Consider the following 22,385-nt stretch of genomic DNA (forward strand, 5'->3'; position numbering starts at 1 on the left):
GAATGAAATCAGAGCAACTATGCTCCTCCTTGCAGCTTTATAAATTGAGGTTACAAGGAAATCAGGTCCAAAAGCCCAAATATTCAAACTAAAGCACAGGAGAAGCAGGTAATAAAACATTAAAAGATAAATATTGAGCCTAAATTTATTTCCCCAGATACTTGTTCCTTATTGGCTAAATGTATAAAATACAAAGTTTGAGGATTATAAGCCTCAACAACGTACCTAATTTCTTTTTCTTTCTAAATCTCTGAGAGCATAAAGTCACATTCCACAGCATTGTACTTCCCTGGTATCATCTTGGAGGTTGATATTGGAAACAGTCAGTATCCAGAAGACCTAAGAAAGCAAGGTCTAGTCTGGTCGGTCTTCCTTCCACCAGGAGGAAACAGAGGGGAAGAGGGTTCTTTTGTCTGGAAGGGCACTCACCCCACTCCGGCCCTCTGCGCTAGCGCCCGCAGACTTCTCCTTCCTTGACCTAAGTTTCAGTAGTTCTTTTTCACAATAAAAATATACTGAGCTAAGAACTGTTAACTGTTACTTTTTTCTGTGCCACAGAAAAATATTAGGGGACTAAAAAAAAAAAACAACACACAACTGGATTTGAAATTCTCAGCATGTGCTGCTACAAGGATATTAGCATGTATTGTTAAAATAAGAGAAGGGAGGTTGCATTCGGGGAGATACACTAACTTTAAAAACTGGGAAATCCGGGGACGGCAGGTAGTAGGAGTGAGGCGAAGTAAAGGTGCGAACTCTCAGCACACTAGTAAACACAAGCTCGTGTATGTGAGCCTGGCTCCCCAGCAAGACTGTACGTATCCTCATATCGGAGCAATTCTGACTCCAAGGTTGGGAAGTTTTGAATGAAAATATTAAAACAAGAAGTTTCACTTTTGCTATATAATCTTTGAGCAATGCCTTAAAAAAAACCAGGCCAAACCCCTTAAAATTCCACTCCATTTCCTACCTTCAACTCTTTTGTTTCAATGGCAGCTGAAAAATGAGAGTTCATTTAATGTCCCCGGGGATTTTGCTGGCTTGCCCCTGCCTGTGCAAAGGCATTGATTCCTGACTGCTTGCTGCCTGCCTTAGGTAATTCCTTATCATGTATTTATGTCTTCTTACAAATAATTTATCATGTTACTTTCTTTTGCAAGAGAAGATCAACACTGATTTTTACACAGACAGTACAGGGACACACATGCATCAGGGTTAGGAGGGAGATCTCACACCTTTCACACAGAGGCAGCCCGGCTCCTATCTGCTGAGTTTAGTGGCTGACTTACTCTTCCCTGGGGGGGCTTTAGTGCTGGCCGAGTGGTGGTGGAGGCTGCTGGATCCTTTCAGGCCATTCTTGCTGGGTTTGCAATGCTCCTGTTGGCAGGACCTCCTGGAGGAGGAAGATCCTGAGTGGCTGGGAGGTGACTTGCTTCTCCCCAGATGCGGGGATGAACTCCTCTGGTCATGGTGCGGCCGTCCACCCCTGGACGGTGAGGAGCTGGACGTGCGAGGCAAGGAAGAGCTTCGAGGAGAGGCACTGGGGCTCCTGCGGGGGACAACTGGACTCTTGGGTGGTGTTTTTGGATTGTGAGGGGATCCTGGACTCTTGCACTGAGCAGTGCTCCGGGGCTTCTGAGATCCGTTTTGAAGAATTTGGGCCAGGCGGGAGAAAAGGTCTGAGTCGGAATTGCTACTCCCTAGGACTTTGTATCTGCGGAGCCTTAAAAGAACAGAGAAGAATTCTTTTCATTTAATTCAAGTGTGTTCAGAAAGCCACAGTGTCCTAATGATAGTGTATATAATGTGAGTCAAGTCAGCAAACACTGGAAACAGAGTTACTCGTTCACATTCCAGTTGTATGAGCCTGGACAAGTTACTTAACTTCTCCTTTTTAAGTGAAGTACAGTGGACATACAATGCTATCTTAATTTCAGGTATACAGCACAGTGATTCCAAAATTCTACACATTACACAGTGTTCACCATGTTAAGTTTTGTTACTATCTGTCACCGTCAAAGTTATTACAATATCATTGACTATATTCTCTTCGCTGTAATTTCCAGCCCCATGACGGACTTATTCTAGAACTTAAAGTTCATACCTCTTACTCCCCACCCTTCACCTGTTTCGCTCATCCTTCCCACCCCACTTCCCTCTGGCAACCACTGGTTTGTTCTCTGTATATATGAGTCTGTTTCTATTTGCTGGCTTGTTTTGTGTTTTCAGATTTCACATATAAGTATGAAAATACCAAATGATTTCACTTGCACGTATTTGGTATTTGTCTTTCTCTAATTTCACCTAGTATAATACCCTCTAAGTCTATCCATGTTGTAAATGGCAAGATTTCATTCTTTTTTATGGCTGAGCAATATCCTATTATATGTACACCCCCCCGGCTTTACCCATTCATCCACCAATGGACACTGACGTTGCTTTCACATCCTGGCTATTGTAAATAATGCTGCTATAACCATAGGGGTGCATATATCTTTTCGAATTCGTGTTTTGCTTTCTTTGGGTAAATACCCAGCAGTGAAATTACTGGATTGTATGGTAGTTCTACTTTTCATTTTTTGAGGGGATTCCACAGTGTTTTCCGTCGTTGCTGCATCAGTCACACCCTCACCAGCAGTACACGTGACCTCTCCTAGCGTTTAATGGGAATGCTGTCTACCTCCCAGGATTACTAGCAGCCAAGAACAGTGGCCCAAGTAAAGTATTTAGCCGGCTGGCTGCCATTCAGAAGGACTTAAATGTTGTTAGTCTTTTTCCTCCTATGGCACGTTTTTTCTTCTTTTTCCTCTTTTTTTAAAAGCTTTTATTTATTTATTTACGTAATCTGTATACCCAACATGGGGCTCGAACTCACGACCCCAAGATGAAGAGTCGCACACTTCCGACTGAGCCAGCCAGGCACCCTGGCATGTTTGTTCTTCTAATTTTAGGATCAACTTAATGAAACGTCTCTAGCGTGTCAGTAAATGAGAAAGAGAGTAAACCATTTGTTGAAGGCTCCCATGACAGAAATTTGGCACGTGCGTATGCAAACATTAGGCCCCACAACACGAAGTGTACTCACAACAGCAGGAACTACAGATCAAAGTATATTTCAACCTCACTGAACACTTTGCAAAAGGAAAGCGTAGTCACTGGTTTCTCTGGGCCTCAGTTTCTGTCCCTGACAATAGTCTGAGATTCAAGAGAGCTGGGTTTGGAGACTGACGCATCTCACTGGCAACTGAGCTTGGGCCTTAGAATTCTAAACCTAGAGAATATTCATATATCAGTGTCTCCTCTGACCTAAATGTCTTTCTGTCTTGGCCTAAAATCCATTCAGTTAAAGAATTTAAATCTCAAACTGCTGGGGCGCCTGGGTGGCTCAGTTGGTTAAGCATCTGCCTTCAGCTCAGGTCATGATCCTGGAGACCTGGGATCGAGCCCTGTGTCGGGCTCTGTGCTCAGTGGGGGAGCCTGCTTCTCAATCTCCCTCTGCCGCTCCCCACTCATGCTCACTCGCTCTCTCTCAAATAAATGAAAAAACCCCAAAACCTCAAACTGCTGCCATGCCACTCCTTATAGAAGCAAGTGGAAGAAGAACTTCCGAGGCTGTATTAGCACCTCAGGATGCAGGGGCATAAACAGCCATCATCACCATCACGGGTCAGCAACAAGCTACTGATTTTTTTCTCTGAATTTTCTCTCCTCCTCCTTTCCCACCATCTACTTATTCTGACACGATGAAGCTCATTCCGGTTAAGCCTACCATGGATGTTACAGTAAAATGTGAAGAATGCAATGTGCTAATCCTCCTGTGCCAGGACCTACGTGGGAAAGTTGAGTGACCCCTGAGTTCCCAGATGAGGTCCAGGCTGGTCAGTTCTGTAACATCTGACACAATGCCACATGCTTGGTTACCAAGTGCTACGTTTAAGGGACACGTAAAGCGCGAAGTAATAAATGATAATCAGGATTTGTTCGCTGTAGCCCAAAGCAGCCCAAGCCACAGATGACACCATCTGTTAAGTGCAGACGACAAGCAGAAGGAAGAGGGGAAGTGTGGCGTTCATGGAATCACCTTTCTAAAATGTCTCAAATGACTGCTGTTTACTCATCGCCCTTCTTCTGTGGAAGTCTAGTCCCACTGGCACTTCAAATCCAATGTTTAGTTACCCTTGAACGTGAAACCCTATGCAACTCAGAACTAAACTTACCTTAGCTAAGGGGAGCAAGTTCTGCTGGGTAATGAGAGAGACAGAATCTCACTTTAATACACTTCAGAATCCATAACAATAATCCATATTGTTGTACTATCTAGAACAGGCTATAGTCTTCAAGTATTCTGATTTCCACCTGGTTTTTGTTCAAAGGCCTTCCTTTTTCTCATTCTTCTCCAAGGGTTGAGACCATTCTAGTCTGTGGAATGAGTAATGGCTCTCCAAGGAAAGCACTCTTAACTGGTTTATGTTTCCCCTCTTCTCTAAAATGTAACCACCCTATGGTCAACTATACGTAAGAACACTTCAGTAAACAAGTATACCACATAGTAAATACTGAAGTAATACTTTTATTATGTAGGGCTGTGTGTATCATCAGACCTAGGGAAACTGCCTACAGGGTTTTTGTGTTTAATTCATTATAATCAGATAAACAGCACTGTGACCAGGACCCATTCATCAAATTACAGACACAGTCTTTTTCACTACAATTGGACATCATAATGCCATCTCTTATAATGGGATTCTGACTAGAAAAAACTGGAAAATTATTGAGTACCTAGTGAAAATGCACTAGAAGAGTCCATCGTAGTGCATGCTGATCAAGCCCCGCACAAAGCTCTGCATGTATGCGACCGTACTTGACCCTCCCCAGACCACGAGGCGTCCGTAAGATCTGTTTTATGGATGCGGAAACTAAGGGTCATACTGCTAGGAAGTGGGAGAGCTAAGAATTAACTTGGATCAGTATGACCCCTTCTTCTACACTGGGCTATAAGGCTTGGGAAAGGTAGGTAAGGAAACAGATAATCAGAAGCAGGCAACAGAGAAATGAAACCACTGATGTAACATAATCAAACAGACACAGAAAGAAAACTACACACCTAACACAGTAAGAACACAGAGCCTTACCTGGCTTCCACCCCAGGCCTCGTGGGCGGCTTTCCCGGCGGTGGCCGAGGCAAGAACTGGGCTGACGTTGCGCTACTCACTTGGTCTGTGTTGACCCATGAAACTGGCCTTGGGATTTTGCTCTTTCTGGACTGAGAGATGATGGGTGACAGAAAGCTGTCTTCGGCTGATCTGCTCAGGTGTGAGTCTACAGCCAGTCTTGAGAAGGGAGCAAAGACTTCCTCCTCAGAAAAGGGAGCAGGAACTGTGGCTAGTCTCTCCTCCAGCAATTTATCAGAGGCACTTGAGAGGTCCCCAAGGAAAGACTTGAGTTGCCTTTTTTCCACCAGAAGCCTGACGAGGTCTGGCTGATAAGCTTTCTTTTGGAGGAGCTTTTCTTTTGCGGAGACTGGAGAGGATGATTCAAAAGTAGAGTCTATCTCTTGTGCTAGAACAGGGATTCGGCTGTGTCTAGTTACAAACGATGACCTAACCACGTCCTTCCGGGATGGTGGACAATGGTCACTCTCTGAAACACAATGAAATAATTCTCCATTTCTAGGGGCCATTTTCTCTCTCTTACCCTCTTGGTGCAAAAAAGTAGACAGGTCTCCCTGCTGACCTGGCAAGTCTTCACTTCTGATGTCGTCATCCTTAGATAGCTTACATTTTTGCATTGCTGCCACCTGACTTATCTGTCCTTCAACATGTGGGTCAATGACTCGTGAAGAAACTGCCAGAAGCTTCCCTATCTCATGAGTTTTGTCTTGATTTGGCACTACACTAAAAGTCTGTGTCTTCGTCACATCAAGAGGTTCAGTAGTAGCGGAGTGACCCCTCTCCACAGTTACCAAGTCTCCTGGAAGGGAGGCGATCTCGATATAATGCTGCCCTTTACTTAACTTCTCATCTTCATTATCGGACCCTAGAAGATTGCTTTTCTCTTCGGTTTCCCTAGGGAGACTCTCAAATTCTCTCTCAGCCAGTCTGTTATGGTCAGGAAGATCTTTTGGTCCCAGGTCTTGAGATTTGTCCCACTCTCTAATGTTGGGTAACAAGTCATGACCAATATGACCTATCTGAAGCCCCAGGTCTGTTCTGCTTCCTCCACTAGGAGGTTCGCCCTCTGTCACAACGAGGCCAGAGAAGTTCTCCCTTGGAGAGTAAAGTTCCACAGTGGGTTCCACAGGCTGAAGGTCTTTCTTCTCTGGCTGCTGACCATAGTGAAAGCTTCCCGAAGTTGACTGTGTGGATGCCACAGAGGGTCTAGGAATTGTAATCTGGAGAGACAGGAGGAAAAAATATTATGTAGACTGTGGAATATAAAGAAGAGGCATGATTCGAAATTTCACACTTCCAATTCTAATTTATAAGAGGAACACAGATGTTGACCAGGTCTGCCCAACTCATATTTAATATGAACAACTCTGAATCAATGTGCATGACACTCAAGCCCTCCTACCCAGGAGCTGTACAAAACAGTCTCCCTCTAGGCTCATCCCTGCCTTTTCTTTAGCCTGCTCTGTGCCCTGGAAGACTGACTTCTACAGACTGCATGGCCCAGGCTCCCTTGGCTTCTGATTTCTGGCTGGGTTTGCTCAAGGGGCAGCACCAACAGAGCATCAGACTTGGAGGAGAGAAAGGTCTGGGTACTATTAATATTTTTTAAAAGATTTTATTTATTTATGAGACAGACAGAGAGGGAGAGAGGAGGAGGAGCAGCGGGAGAAGGACAAGCAGACTCCGTGCTGAGTGGGGAGCCTGACATGGGGCTCAATCTCAGGACCCTGAGATCATGACCTGAGCCAAAATCAAGAGTCAGATGCTCAACCGACTGCACTACCCAGGCGCTCCAAGGTCTGGGTGTTAATTCTCTCTGCTTGCTGCCCAAGGGACGGAAGCTTGGGTGGTGGCTACATTCTACCACTTTCGGCCACAGCCACTATCACATGGCCCTTCTCCCAGCTTTTGCTCCTTCTTCCTCCTCTTATAGGACTCAAGATAGAAATGGCTCCCTCCACTGATGGTCCTGTTAGTTCTCTTAACTCTTCCCACACATCTGTAAAAAGCTCTTTTCGGTACATTCTCTCCAAGTTCCCTTGAGCGTGCCAGCGATTTTCTGCCAGAATGCAGACACAGGATTATAGGGAAAAATTACTGGTAAACTATTGTACATTTAAAAACTCCAGATTTACATGCATTTTGTTTCCCCTAACTCCTGTCAGTCAAACAATGTTAGGAATATTTTATCTTCCTATAAGCAAAGACATACAAAGATGTTTCCTAATGTTTCATTATCTTTAATTTTTTAAGGTCAAGCCTATGATAAATTCTTCTACCATCCTTCCACTGAGGTCATTTCAATTCTATGTGAATGAGATTCAATGTCTAAGAAGAATGTCCTATCTTAAGACTCCTGAAGTTTCTACATTTTCACGCGTGTTGAAAGTAACATGTGAGAAAACAAAAGCGACATGTAAGGAGGCAGCGAATGTCAACCATACAAACCGGTATTGGAAAAAAGCCTTTCTGAGAAATGAAAGAAGTCAAATTACTTAATGAAGCCAATTTAGTTCTAGGAAAACTATGGAAATTGGTCTGAATTCAAAGCAAAATGAATTTGGAACTGTCATGGGAGATTGTGCTTAGACCCCATCTTAGTCCCTAGACATCGGCGTTGTTCCAGAGGCAGAGAAACTGTCTGGCGCTGTCTCTCTGTGTGTCAGGAATACAAAGAGGTTTAAGAATGTGTAAAGCCTGTCCTGAGCCCAGCCCAGGGAAAATACCCAACCAATGTCCTGAACAGCTCCTGAACAGAACTAGTACCCTGAGGGCCCGGCAGATTAACTGAATGAAGACAGGCTGTTTGGGTCCAGATGTGGACTCTCACAATGAGCCCAGACCTATAATGACCTCCGGGAAAAGGGAGGAAGTTCCAGCGGCACTGCTCCCTTCGGGAAGTCACCTCACACTTGCATCTCCTTCACCATTCTAAAATATATTCAGGCAGATGGCAATTTTCTAGTATACTTTAGAAATCATATTGAAACCTAAAATGTATAGTTACTTACTATTCAAAATGCAATTTTTAAGACCTGAGAGTGATGGTGATAAGAAAGTCAAGTAAGAAGTTATAAAAATGCCAAATAACAAGGGAACTGACTCTCTACCTACACTGAAAATAAACCAACAGTCACTTCATTATCACATGTAATTCCAAAAACACCAGCCCAAATAAACTCAGCAGTGTTCACAAAAATAACAGTCCACTGCTCTTTTGAGATTGGAGCGAGGGAATCCATACACTTCTGAGCTTAACTCATCTAAGATTCAGGATATAAAAGGATGTGTGTGTGTAGTATGAAAAATGGGGTGACAATCTTGTATACAGAAAAGATACAGGAACCACCAGACAGGAGAATCTATTTTCTTGAAAAAGATTCTGAGCAATTACAAGAAACTGCATAAAATACTCTCATATAATATTTCTATAGCACTTTAAATTTCTAAAGTATTCCTAAACCCATTTTTACTAATTCCATCTTATATCTGCCCTAGATTTTAATTGGGTGCTATTATTTTTTTTAAAGATTTTATTTATTTGAGTTCGAGAGAGAGAGCGAGCATGTGCACAAGCAGGGGGAGCGGCAGGCAGAGGGAGCAGTAGGCTCCCTGCCGAGCAAGGAGCCCAATGCAGGGCTCGATCCCAGGACCCTGAGATCATGACCTGGCCCGAAGGCAGCCACCTACCCGAGAGAGCCACCCAGGTGCCCTTAATTGGGTGCTATTATTTACACAAATTTCACAAATGAGAAAAAGTCAGGGATAGGACTTAAGGATTTTGAAAATCACGCACAGCATAGCACAGCCTGCTGACATGCGCTATACTCAAATGAAGTCTGAGAAGGAGTCTGCAAACATTATGTGGCAAGATAAAAGGAGAAAAACCAAAGATCCATAACTAAATGTAGAAAAAGGAAGACTCATTCTAAGTATAGCTGAAAACAACTTCCTTAACCGTAGACTGTAAGACACAAAAGCAATTCCCATACTTGGGACACTTTACAAACGGACTAAATCAATGATGTGCCAGTAAGCCATATGCATCTCTCATACCTTTAATTTCTGTAATTTACAAACATCTCTTTAAGGCATGAATTCGCTCATGTCCTTTCTTCTGTTCTCTAACTGTATAACACCTTTTAACAGAACTAGAAAATGACCTCGGTATTTTCCATTTCTTTAATATTAGTTTTACCAATACCTACTACTCTGTGTCACTAACATCAGTCTCATCACTGTTCAGTTCAGATAAAGCGGTCTCATTACTTATAGTTACCCCATGTTTACAGCTGGCCAGATAGCAAGAGACAATAAACTGTAAACTATTATTTATCTGTAACTTATAAATAATTACCCTTTAACTTTCATCTCATTCAAGGATTGTAATGTTATTAAGATAATAAAAACTTTGGGGAATTCACATTCATACCAGATAGCCTCTCTTCCAAATAAAAGGTATGTGATATATGAAATATCTAGATCTCATTTTGGTTTTTTGACAATTTATGAGATATTGGTAGGAGAATAATTTATTGGTTCCTAGTATTGCCAAGAATAACAGAGTTATATAAACGCATTCCTGGTCTAAAAAAACTTAAATTTTAAACATTCACATTTCTTTGGGCCATTCGAAATCCCCAAAGACTTTGTTTGTTTAAAGCATCTTCATATGATGCTTTATACAAGTGTTGAAAATTATGAATAAAACTAAAATACTATAATTGAACCATGTTTTTAATGTATCAAATTTTGATTTCTAGAAAGAGAGTGCACAGCAATGATCACATTGAGTAATAAGAGGCCCTACATGCTAACAGAATGTCCCACGCGCTCACTCTTTACCCCTGTTGCTACTCTGACCACAGTTACGCTGGTTACTGTTGTTGCTGACGCTGTGGTATGACTTGGCATATGGATGGGGGCGCTGGCGGGAGGAGGAATGGAGCAGGCAGCAGTCTGCTACACGGGTGGGGAAAACTGAAAACCTGAAGCCTCAAGACCTAAGTAAACAGAAAGTAGAAGTTGCTTTTTCCCTTCCCTGTTATCCCATCTTCAGAGACCGTCACTCATCACTAACAGTCACAGTGTAGTTAGTGGGATTGGAAACTCTAAGAATTTTGCGGGGGTACTAAAAATCACAAGCAATCTACAATTCACACCCACAGATTAGAAGTCACAGAAAAGACAGACGGAAATAAAAATATTTTTGGCCGGCCTGCGATTACACATCACATACGTGACTACTGGATTTCGCGGTCTCTTTTCAAGCCCCTTCACACGCAATACTGGAAGACACTTCAGGTTTGAATCTAGCTCAACTATTCCCAACTTCCATAACCTACAGATTTCTATCACAGCATTTCTAACACTTAAATCGTTTCCCTTCACTAGCCTGAAGACCCTTGAAAGCAGTAAGGAGACTCCCCAGGCTTTGGGTTCTTTGATGCCTGGTGCAGTGTCTGACACATGGTAAACACCTGACAATTGTTGAACACGTGCCTGAACCAATCACTGGATGCTTGGGTCCCTTCCATGAAGCCTCTCCCAAGTGACAGTCCAGTCTATTATTTGAACACTTCACAAATGGGCTTTCTTTACTTCCCCAATCAGACCTTCCTATTTCTGGTCTTTTCTGTTCACAGACTGAATTACACTACCATAGATCATTTCAGAGATGTAATCGCATACAAACAAAATTTTTCTATCATTACAATGACCAAATTTTCCGGATCAAAAACAGGTATCCATGAAACAGTGTGGAGGTCCCTTAAAAAGTTAAAAATTGAGCTACCCTATGATCCAGCCATTGCACTACTGGGTATTTACCCCAAAGATACAGACGTAGTGAAGAGAAGGGCCATATGCACCCCAATGTTCATAGCAGCAATGTCCACAATAGCTAAATCGTGGAAGGAGCTGAGATGCCCTTCAACAGATGACTGGATTAAGAAGTTGTGGTCCATATATACAATGGAGTATTACTCAGCTATCAGAAAGAACGAGTTCTCAACATTTGCTACAACATGGACGGCACTGGAGGAGATAATGCTAAGTGAAATAAGTCAAGCAGAGAAAGATAACTATCATATGATTTCTCTCATCTATGGAACATAAGAACTAGGATGATCGGAAGGGGAAGAAAGGGATAAAGAAAGGGGGGGTAATCAGAAGGGGGAATGAAACATGAGAGACTATGGACTATGAGAAACAAATTGAGGGCCTCAGAGGGGAGGAGGGTGGGGGAATGGGATAGACTGGTGATGGGTAGTAAGGAGGGCACGTATTGCATGGTGCACTGGGTGTTATACGCAGCTAATGAATCATCGAGCCTTACATCGGAAACCGGGGATGTACTGTATGGTGACTAACATAATATAATAAAAAATCATTCAAAAAAAACCAAACAGGTATTCATGGTCAGACAGAGGACATGTGGCCACTCCCCAGTCAAGGTACATGCAGTCAATGCAGATTTCTCCTTTAAAAGCCATTTCAAGTTAATAGGCGCAATTATTCCAGAAAGTCTTTACCTTTTCACATGATTGAAGTATATTATTAATACCTTACATGGATCATTCCTTTTTTCAGTGGAAGCTCTCAGTAGCTCCATGAGCTTCCATATAGTCCCTCTAGTTTATACAAGGGCTCCAAACAGTCAGTGGAACACATTTCATTGGGAAAGCCACATGAAACTACTATTTCAAATAAGCTGTACCACTAAAATGTCTCCCAAGTTCTCACTGCAATTTTCACCGTTCAATCTCTCATCTATTTGCTTGGATTAATGCCAAAGCCTCCTCACTGGCTGCTGCCCCAGCCCATCTTCCCCCACTCGGCTCCCAAACGGCATGTTATTCCCCTCCCTCGATCTTGGCAGTTTCTTGTCCCACAGCGCACACATCTCAGCAGAGCAGGCCAATGCCCTTTATCACCTTACCTTCTGTAGCTCATCTTCAGCCTTTGTCCTTTGTCCTAAGGAAAGGGCACTTAGATTCGGGACCACTTATTTAAATACTCTGAACACTGTTGCTTTAAGCCTCTGTGTCTCTGCACGTGCTGTGTTCCTTGCCTGACACCCCTGCATCTCTCTCCAGCAAACTAATTCATCCTTCAGAGTCCTCTTACTTTTGAAGTGCACCTTAATCTTCCCAGAAAAAGATTTTTAATTTTTATTTCCTCCCCAATTATGAAAGTAGTATATTTTCAAAATTTCAGTTTTCATGGTAAAAAAAAAAATTTAGAAGTTTCAACAATAAAAACCCCCAATATCGCACTCCTAGGTCCTAGGCAGACCCGTGTGCATCCTCATTTGTGTACCCAGCTCCACCAGAATCACTTTGTGTTGTTTAAGGTAACTGTTAGACGTACGCCTTCGGTGCCACCCTGGTAGGGTGGTACCAACCGATGATCCCGGGGGTATAGTAAAGCCTGGAACTTAGGAGACACTGAATAGAACTGAAGGAATGAAAAGAACAGAATTAAGGCAATACAATCACTGCTGATCTGATTTTTGCAGGACTGGTATTGGTACTCCTGTAAACAGAGTTTGAGGAATCCTCTTAATAGGTGCTGACTACCGGACAGATCACACAAAAAGTTACGTGGCTCCCTTTCTTTCTGTCCTGCTCCCAATGTGTGCATTGTTGCACACTCCCTTTCTCCTTCTCAATGTCTAAGAAACAAGCCAATGAGAAAATTCCTTCAGTATGTTGATAATCCCCTGGTGTGAGGAACAGAACAGAGAGTCTACTCCACTAGCCATCTGCCTCTTTACAGACCATCTCACTGTCCCATGGCTTGGTGTCATCAGTGCAAAAAACGAGAACATTCCCTCCGCTTGCTCCACATGGCTGTTGTTAGGATCAAATATGAAAGTACTCAATGAAATGGAAATGTAAGATGATAGGGTAGCCAGTCTCTAAACGGTCCCCAGGGACCTCTGCCTCCTGGTATTCATCCCCTTGCACAGTCCCTCCCGCACTGTAGCAGAGCTGGTCTGAGTGACCAACGGAATACAACAGAAGTGCTGCTATGCCGCTTCTGACATTAGGTTATGAAAGAAACTACGGCTTCCATCATGGTGGAGGCTTATTCACGCTACCACCACACCCCACCCCCATTTCTGTCTCTTCCTCTCCTCACTCTCTGGGAAAGCCAGCTGCCGTGTCAAGAATGGAGAGGCCCACGCGGTGAGGAACCGAAGCCTCTGGCCAACAGCTACTGAGGAACCGAGGCCTGCCAACAGCCACTGAGTGTGCCTGGAAGTGGATCTTCCCACCCCAGTTGAACCTTACAATGATTTCAATCCTGGCTGACGGCTTGACAGCAACCTCATGAGAGACCCTGAGCCAGAACCATCAGATTGAGCCGCTCCTGCATTTCTAACCCTCAGAAACAGGGTGAAGTAACTGTGTTGTTTAAAGCTGCTACATTTGGGGTAATTTGTTACACAGCAACAGGTAACGTTTTGGTGGTATTTTTATTCCCCAGTCACATTTATCCTGCTTCCACAGGTACCATTCAAGGGAAGCGCGGGCTTTCTAAATGACCATCTAGAACCAAGAGACCACGTGGTACAATCTGCCTTGACACTTGGTAAGAAAAACCTCTTCCACTTCTACACTACTTTTCAAATCCAACCTTCTCCCTACCAACAGTGACTACCCAATGTCACATAAAACTGGTCACCTTCTTCCCTACAGATCCCTCCATTCTGGACCAGTAGTTGGACTTCTTTTGGAAGCAGTTCATTTTCTTTTCTTTTTCTTCTCTACCCTTGTTCATTTATGCTAGCTTAATTCTGTCTCTTCATTTTCCAATCCAAACATACTTTCATATTTCTCCTGTAAGCCAAAGGTTGGTCTTATTTACTCCCTGTAAATCCATGTTGTTTAGCCAATTTCAACACTGTTTACCCAAGGAAAAAATTTTAATTTCCAACACAGCCCCAAACCAATTTCTTTCCAATCTAGCAAATTTATCCATCTTTCAAAATAAATGATCTAGAAAGTTTACACATGCTATTTGATAACCAGCGGTTTCATGTGTAGGGATACGGGAAGTCCTAACGAAGGCTCATAAATCCGCACTAAGAAAGAGAACTAGAGGGTGCTAGCATTCTCATTGGTTAGTTTATTATGCCAACTATGCCTGCAATATAGATAAACTTTTGCTCTGCCCATTTTTATAGTTCTTACATATTTTAAGACATCAGTATACTTTCCCTTTGTAAAAGAGAAACAAGCCTGAGTGAAAAAGATAAGAACTAACAAAGTGTTTCCCATCAGAATTTGTCTTAATTTAAAATATTCCGATAGCCCAGTAATATGGTTTAGCATATCATCCAAGCTAGAACATAAAATCAGAGTTGCAAGAGATACGGAGAGGCTAACTGGCAGTACTCCCTACATAATATGTCTGTAGTAAGTGAGGGGGATATAATAATGTTTGCTTTGCAAAAGTAAACTCTGAATTTAAGCCTTAAGAAGAGAATCAAGATAAATATATTTTTAAGCTAATCCCCACCCAAGGGAAGGAAATGGTAGGTTTATTACCTTAGACATAAGTATACACGTGATGTAGCTGTTATTTCTTTAGAGACCTTCAGTTAAGAAAAATGCTCTTATTTAAAGATATCTGAAAATAAGGTCAAACTTAGAGTATCAAATATATGAATACAAGTCTTTCAATAACTTGACAGAGAAAATGCTGCAGACAGTGTAAGAGAACCATGAGAACAATCTTTGTGGATAAAACACTACTGTGGGAGAAGGCAAAAAATACGAGAAGCGGAGCCAAGGCTTTAGAAAGCCTCTTTGAAGGGAAGCGCACCAGAATGCGGTGAGAAAAATGCCTGAGTGGCGGTAAGTGCACAGAGCAGAGTCGAAGAAAAGAAGAGACTGAATGTGGGAAGAGGGAAAGAAAGAAGGAAAGAGGGAAGGCGGGAGGAAAAGGGGATAAGGGGAAGGGAGGGAGGTGGCTGGATTTGCCTCTAGTCCACAGGTTACCAGGCACAATTTGAAAAAGGATGCTCCCCAAAGAGGAAACAGACCCAAACAAGGACCACAGTTTGGTCAGCAACGTCTGGGCTAGATTTCAGCCTCTACTTGCTCCCTTGGCTAGGCCACTTTATTCAGTGAACAACCTGTGTAACTGGAAAAGAAGAAAAGACTAACTCTGATGAAGAATGATGCAGGCATTTATTTTCCTGTGTTGAAGCCCATCTTTCCTCACTGTTTCACACCTGCATTTGGAATTATGTTCTAATAAAAAACTTTTCAGCTTGGGGAACAGTGTTGGAAGAGATGGCTTCTAGATGATTAGGGAATTTAAGGAAATCTGATACTTCCACCCATGTAAGGAGAGATGGACCTGTCCTCAGGCTGGTGCCCAAGATCTGTGCACACGGGTCCTTACTGCCTACGTGTTTGGCTTTTCCGGGGCTCCTGCTGCTCAAGTCGTAAGGCATCACTGCTCACTGACAATAACAGGGTAACAGGCGTGTCCAGCTGAATGCCCAAACTGAGAGTAAAGAGGGCAGTTTCTTCAAAATGTTCCTTTGCAGAAGACCTTTATCACAACTGCTTTCAGCTACTTGTTAAGATGCAGACTCCTGCTGTATGGTGACTAACATAATATAATAAAAAATCATTAAAAAAAAAAAAAAGATGCAGACTCCTGGACTCACTTTATCCCAAACCTATTGAAGTAGGAGTTCTGGAAGAGAGGCTAGAACTCTGTATTTTAAACAATGGACATCAAAGCTGGAAAACTACTGTTTAAGAGTAATGTAAAATATGACGAATTTCTGTGCGAAGATTACAAAAAAAGCAACAAAGAGAATCAAGCCTAGCCAAGTGTACCCTATGAAGTATAAACCACATATGCCTTCCTCACCAGATTTATAACGCAGAGATTCAAAATCTCTAGAATTAAAGTTAAAGTCATATCTAAACACATAGATAGACAGCTCTAGTGGTCTAATTACAGATGTTATTCTGAAATTAGGTTATAATGACACTTCATGTGTTGAGTTGCTATCCTGACAGGAAAGCTCACTTGTTTCGAGAAATTTCATGCTGGATGATGACTATAGAACTTAGTCCAGACATCACTCCCTATCCCCATCTGCCAAACTTAGGCATCTGCTGAACCATCTTAGTTGATCAACTGTTCGTTCTTTTTTAACAGCACCTTGAGTGGGTAACAGCGAAAAATAATTGGAACAAATCTCTTACCGCTGTAAGGGGTCCTTCTGCTTGCGCCTCCATTGGGCTTGTGGGTGTCACTGTAATAAACTGACTAGCAGCTCCAGCCTGGAGTTCGAGCCTATCTGTATACTGTTCTGAAGCAGCAGTGGCAGGGCACTCCCCAGAAAGTGCTAAGACCACACCTGAGGGTTCTTTCTTTAATTGATCGCTTTCTGCCCAAGGACCCAGTAGGAGCTTCTCATCTTGAGGCGATTCCTCTAGGACTTGAAGTACTTCAGGCTCCTCATCAGAAGGGCTTCCAGTTGTTTTATGGCCTAAAGCCTCATTTGTCCTAAAATCTCGAAGGTCCTGCTCCTTGTCCACAATCACCCATTCTTTGGAATCAACCTCCTGTTTGCAGGAGCTCAAGTTAACTGCTATAAATCCATTGCTGGCACCGCCATCTGCCTGTTCAGGGGTGTTGGCAGAGGCAGGCTTAGAAGCATCTGGAAGATATTCTTCATCATAGTGCCAGATGTGGTCCGTACGGGACACGGTAGGAACACAAGGCTTATGAAGCAGAGCAGGGAGAACAGATTCCTTTCCTCCACTGGAATCTTTCTGCATTTTCTCCAGGCTTAAAAAAAACAGACAGAAGTTACTCAATTGCCCTAGGAAAATATTTATTACATAACCTATAAGCTCTATGCAGAACGAATATTCACATACAGTTGAGGGAATAATATATAAATAAAGCATAAGGGAAGTTTCACAGGCTGATAATGTTCTTCTCCACCTGTCATAACTCGGTTTTGGAAGATGGAACCCACGGGGGAAGATGGCTCTCCCGCTGCGGGGCAGGGGAGAAGCCTAACCAGGCTGACTTATGGGAACTCTTTTTGACCTTTTCTTTGTCAATCCAATCACACTGCCCTCTGCCTTTTCTGGGGGACTGAGGCAGAACTGAGCCAAGGGGATTCTGCCTCACCAGAAACCCTATAAAAGGAAATGAAGAAGCTAGCATAGGGAAGGAAATGGAGACGCCAGGCAAATACTTTCATGTGTTTTGTCTTCGGAGATGTATGTAAATGTACACTCATGCGAGTAAACTCCAAAGGCAGACTGTTAAGAAGAAAAGCCCCGATGGCTGCACAAGCTGGCCGGCCCACTACGTACACAGTGGTGCCCGGTGTGGGGGCGGGGGGGTGGCACGGGGAAGCTTCAACATATATTGTCAGTTTGGGTGGATTAGAAGGCAATTGACACCGTATACGAATCTCTCTGCTGGCTGAGGGGCAGGCATTAATGATGTGACCATTTGGCTGTACTTGCTTCTACGAGCTGATCTCACCTTCAGGGAAGCAGTTTAAGCAGTATGTTTTTCCCTTTCCAAGTCTGTAATTAGGTGCTTCAATTCCTTCAGTGGTTTCCTCTTCATTCCAGGTTCTGGCCTGAGTTCATTACTTCTGTTTTCTCAACTCTGTCTTATTTCTCAGCTCCTCCCACAGCAGGGACTCTCTTTTTAGTTCCATTCTTTTATTAAACTAATTCTTTACCAAACTAAGCTTTTGTGCCTATTGCATTTATATAGTTATTCCTAATCTTAGCCACAACTCGAAATGTTTAAGCAACTGTCCCAACTCAAATCCATCCTTTTCATTGTATCAGTGTACAGACAGAAGCTTCTATCACGTAGCTGTGAGGCTGAATCATTACCATGGACGGAAGAATACACATATATGAAGAACTGTCAAAAATGGAAGCTAGATTAGATTAGGCTGAATTATCTTTGGACACAGTAACCACCGTGTGCGCCAAATACGCAGTCCTTCTAACCTACAATTTCATTCCCAGTAGTAGCCACCAGGGATGTACATTGAAGGGTGTGTGACTATCACTAGTCATCAGCTCTTAATATTACTGCAGCCTTCTATAATTCATAAATACACCCCAAATTCTTTTTAAAGTTTCATTTCTGTCTTCTGTTATCAGAATTTGGGGATAATGGGACTTATAAACATGAACTATAGTTATTATCTAGGTATAGTTCTCTAAAGTTCCACCTTTCCTTCTTTCTAGGAAGAATGATAAGCTTATTCATGTCTATTTTTCCTACAGTACTTACTCATAAAGGGCCTTCATTAAAGTGAATCGAATTGCCTGTCCCTTGTGTATAAAGTACTTGTTTCCCTCCTTCACATACTCCCCTCCTTCCTGTATCATACCTTCTTTATCATGTGCTCTCCAACTCTACACTGCATCTTCTCATTCCAGTAAAAGAGCTCCCTTACAAACACAGTAAGTTCAAAATGTTCATTTAACTTGTATCCGGTATCATGAAGTTAACCAGCTCCCACTGCCCAGCTCCCAAAGCCAAAGGTTATGTTACAGAACTTGTAACAATTTTATAGGAGAATTCACACTAAGAATCACAATGATAATTAAAAACATGGATGGAGATGAGAACTTGATCAAATCAGTACTACAAAAATGCAAAAATTTCTTATTTCAAAGACTATGTAATAGAAATTCATGATGATGATGATGGTAATTATATCATCTTAGTAGCTTTAAAGAAAAAGAAAAATTATTTTATACCAGGTCTCAAGAAACTTGTCCGTATCTGGCTTTGGCTCCAGTGTCAGACGTTTTTCCAGCTCAAAGCTGTGGATGGAACGTAACTTCCGCACCAATGGAATATCTCTGTCTGGCTGAGTAATCTCTGAGCGGACACGAATTGGTGAACCAAGGCTTGGAGCATTCAGAACGCCGTTTACTTGACCATGGCTGTTCTCTTCTTCAGTAGCGGCCTAAACAAAATATAAAGAAAACCATGGAAAACATTCAGGTGATTGTATGTGTAGCAATCACTGAAGTCTTTCAAAATAATATAAGCAAATGCTTGGGAGGTGTTTGCAGAAATGGGGATATTTTGGATAGTCAACGTCATTACATACTTGTTTCCTAACCCTTCATAAAATGAGTTTTCTTAATTTATTCTCAGTTCAGTATTATTTTAGTCTAAAAATGTTTACCTTAACTTTCTGTATTATGTCTAATGAGATGCTTGCAGGACTCCATTCCACTAAACTAAAAATAAAATCTGGAAAGGACATTTTCTTGGAGACACCAGTGGTCTCACAAGACGTAGGATGGGTCACCAAGCCTGAACATCCCCTCTTGTTCCCTCTCTAAAAAACAAGTGAAAAACCAAACAAAAACAAGAAAATCTGGAACTAGAACAAGGAGCCGTGCAGAGCAGAAGGAGGCTGAACACGATGCAGCTCAGAGCGGTGGGGCTGCCTAAGGACAGATGCCCACAGCAGTACACTTACCAGAGAAGTTAAACCAGTAGTGGGGTGAGAGAGGGGAGTCTGGTCTGTCTATTCTGATTAGAGACCCTCAGAAGATGCCCAACTGGTATCAAATTGGGGGTCTACTCTGGCTACCAGCAGAAGCAGATGCCAATCTTCTCTGAAGGAAGGCTTCCCAATCCCCAATTTAGGTCTACAAGACTGCCATCAATTATGAGTAAAACACTATCTTTAGATAGTCAAACACACAAGAAGGCATGCCACCATGACTAAGAGCAGAAATAATAACTTTTAGAAAAACATTTAAAACTCCCTAACACAGGGGCACCGGGGTGAGAGTCAGTTAAGCATCTGACTCTTGGTTTCAGCTCAGGTCATGATCGCAGGGTCATGAGATCCAGCCCCGAGTGGGCTCTGTGCTCAGCATGGAGTCTTCTGAGGTTTCTCTCTGCTTCTTCCTCTTCCCTCCTCTCTGTCTCTCAAATAAATAGATCTTTAAAAATAAGATCTCCCAAAGACATCAGATATTAAACTTTTTAAGACACAGAATACAGAACAGTTATGTATAAAATGTTTAAATAAGTAAAGGTCACTATCACAAAGATCAACAAGGGATTATTTGGATTTAACTGATGAATTTAATATTAAAAATTCAATTAACAAGTTAAACATCAAATTACCCAGAAAAAGCTGAAGTTATTAATCAGTGAACTAGAAGACATAGCAAAAGAAATTACCTAGAATGAAGCACAGCAAGGAGATGAGAAATATGGAAAAAAAAGATTAAGAAATTACATAACAGAATGAAAAAGCATATGTTTACCGAGAGTCCCAGGATAAGAGAACAAAAAGAATGAATTAGTGACAATATTTTGGTAGGGAATAGCTGTACGTCTCCCAGAAATGATATGAAACTATGACTCAAAGATTCAGGAAACATAAGCTATCCCAAGCAGGATAAATGAAAATGTAAGCCTACGCACACTGTAGTTAAAATGCAGACCACCAAAGACAAAGAGAAAAGTAAAAAGTAACTGGGGAGCAAAGACAGAGGGCAATGTATCACCTACAAAGAACAAAAAATTAAAAGTAACAGACTTGAACTCAGAGGAAAAACAACTGTCAGTCAAAAACTCTAAATCTAGTATAAACTCTCTTTAATGAATGATCCCGGGCAACCCTCTCAGGTCCCCTCCCTCCTGGGGAGCTTTGTACTATCACCTTGCTATCATTCAATAAACCTTCCTTTGCTGCCCCCCCCCACACAAAGAATGATGCTAAAATAAATACATTTATGACTAAGTAAAAATTGAAAGAGTCTGCCCAAAAGACCTCAACTAAAGGAACTTCTAATGGAAATACTTCAGAAAGAAAGAACAAAGTCCAGGACTTCCAAAAATGCAAGGATATGATAAACATCTTTGAAAAATCCAGACAAACATCACTGATATAAAAAAAAAAACAACACTGGGTACCTAGGTGGCTTAGTTGGTTAAGTGTCCAACTCTTGGTTTTGGCTCAGGTCTTGATCTCAGGGTCATGAAGTCAAGCCCTATGTAGGGTTCTGCACAGAGCTTGGAGCCTACTTAAGATTTTCTCTCTCCCTCACCCTCTGCACCTTCCCCACCCCCCTCTACCTCACAAAAAGACAAAACAACAACAAAAGCAACAACAACAACAACAAAACAACCAACAATACTAATAATCTGAGTAATGTTTTCGAAAAGGAAGGAATTGGGGTGCCTGGGTGGCTCAGTCAGTTAAGTGTCTGCCTTCAGCTCAGGTCATGATCTCAGGGTCCTGGGATCCTCAGCAATCCTCAGTTTGTTTCTTATAGTTGAGTCTCCTACAGTTTGCCCCCTCTCTGTTTTTATCTTATTTTATTTTTCCTTCCCTTCCTCTATGTTCATCTCTTGTGCTTCTTAAATTCCACCTAACAGTGAAATCATCTGGTATTTGTCTTTCTCTGACTGACTTACTTTGCTTAGCATAATACCCTAGAACTAGAGTTCTATCCACGTCATCGCAAATGGCAAGATTTCATTCTTTCTGATGGCTGAGTAATATTCCATTGTATATATATGTGCCACATCTTCTTCATCCATTCGTCTGTCGATGGACATCTGGGCTCTTTCCATAGTTTGGCTATTGTGGACATTGCTGCTATAAACATCAGGATGCATGTGCCCCTTCAAATCACTATGTTTGTATCCTTTGGATAAATAACTAGTAGTGCAATTGCTGGGTCAAAGAGTAGTTCTATTTTTAACTTTACGAGGAACCTCCATACTGTTTTCCAGAGTGGCTGTACCAGTTTGCATTCCCACAAACAGGATAAGAGGATTCTAGAGAGGGCTTTTTCAATAGCCCGACCAAGTGCAGCATGTCACATCTATGCAAAGAATGTTTTTACAAAGTGACTCCCATGACTGAATGTATATACTGTTAATTTTTTCAATTATTCAGTTTAACATTATAGTATATATCTTCTCGGAAGATAGGCCAAGTCCTCAGAATTGATCATGGAAAATTTTTTTCAAGATACATTTCATAAAGCATGACTAGCCAACCTTCTATCAATAATGTTAGCAGGTATGAGCCCAAAGTCTCATTTTACACCTATAAATTTAGCTTCCATCCCAACTAAAACTTTATAAAATCATAAGAAGCACCAAAAGCTAACTGGTCCATAGTTCACTGCCCTTCCA

General features: G+C 42.1%; 1 protein-coding gene across 1 annotated transcript in view; it reads right to left on the minus strand.

Annotated features, from left to right (window-relative positions):
- Window positions 1-239: 239 nt before the first annotated feature.
- Window positions 240-22,385, minus strand: part of TTBK2 (tau tubulin kinase 2) — a 100,003-nt gene continuing 77,857 nt past the window's right edge. Inside the window, exons 11-14 of the mRNA XM_008702185.2 lie at window positions 18,962-19,173; window positions 16,412-17,000; window positions 5,133-6,391; window positions 240-1,723 (exon numbers count right to left, since the gene is read on the minus strand). Coding sequence (XP_008700407.1) covers window positions 1,261-1,723; window positions 5,133-6,391; window positions 16,412-17,000; window positions 18,962-19,173 — 2,523 coding nt within the window. The 3' untranslated portion in view covers window positions 240-1,260. The remainder of the gene's footprint in view (window positions 1,724-5,132; window positions 6,392-16,411; window positions 17,001-18,961; window positions 19,174-22,385) is intronic.

The sequence above is a fragment of the Ursus maritimus genome, unplaced genomic scaffold (assembly GCF_017311325.1).
Source record: "Ursus maritimus isolate PB19 unplaced genomic scaffold, ASM1731132v1 scaffold_35, whole genome shotgun sequence".
Taxonomy (NCBI): domain Eukaryota; kingdom Metazoa; phylum Chordata; class Mammalia; order Carnivora; family Ursidae; genus Ursus; species Ursus maritimus.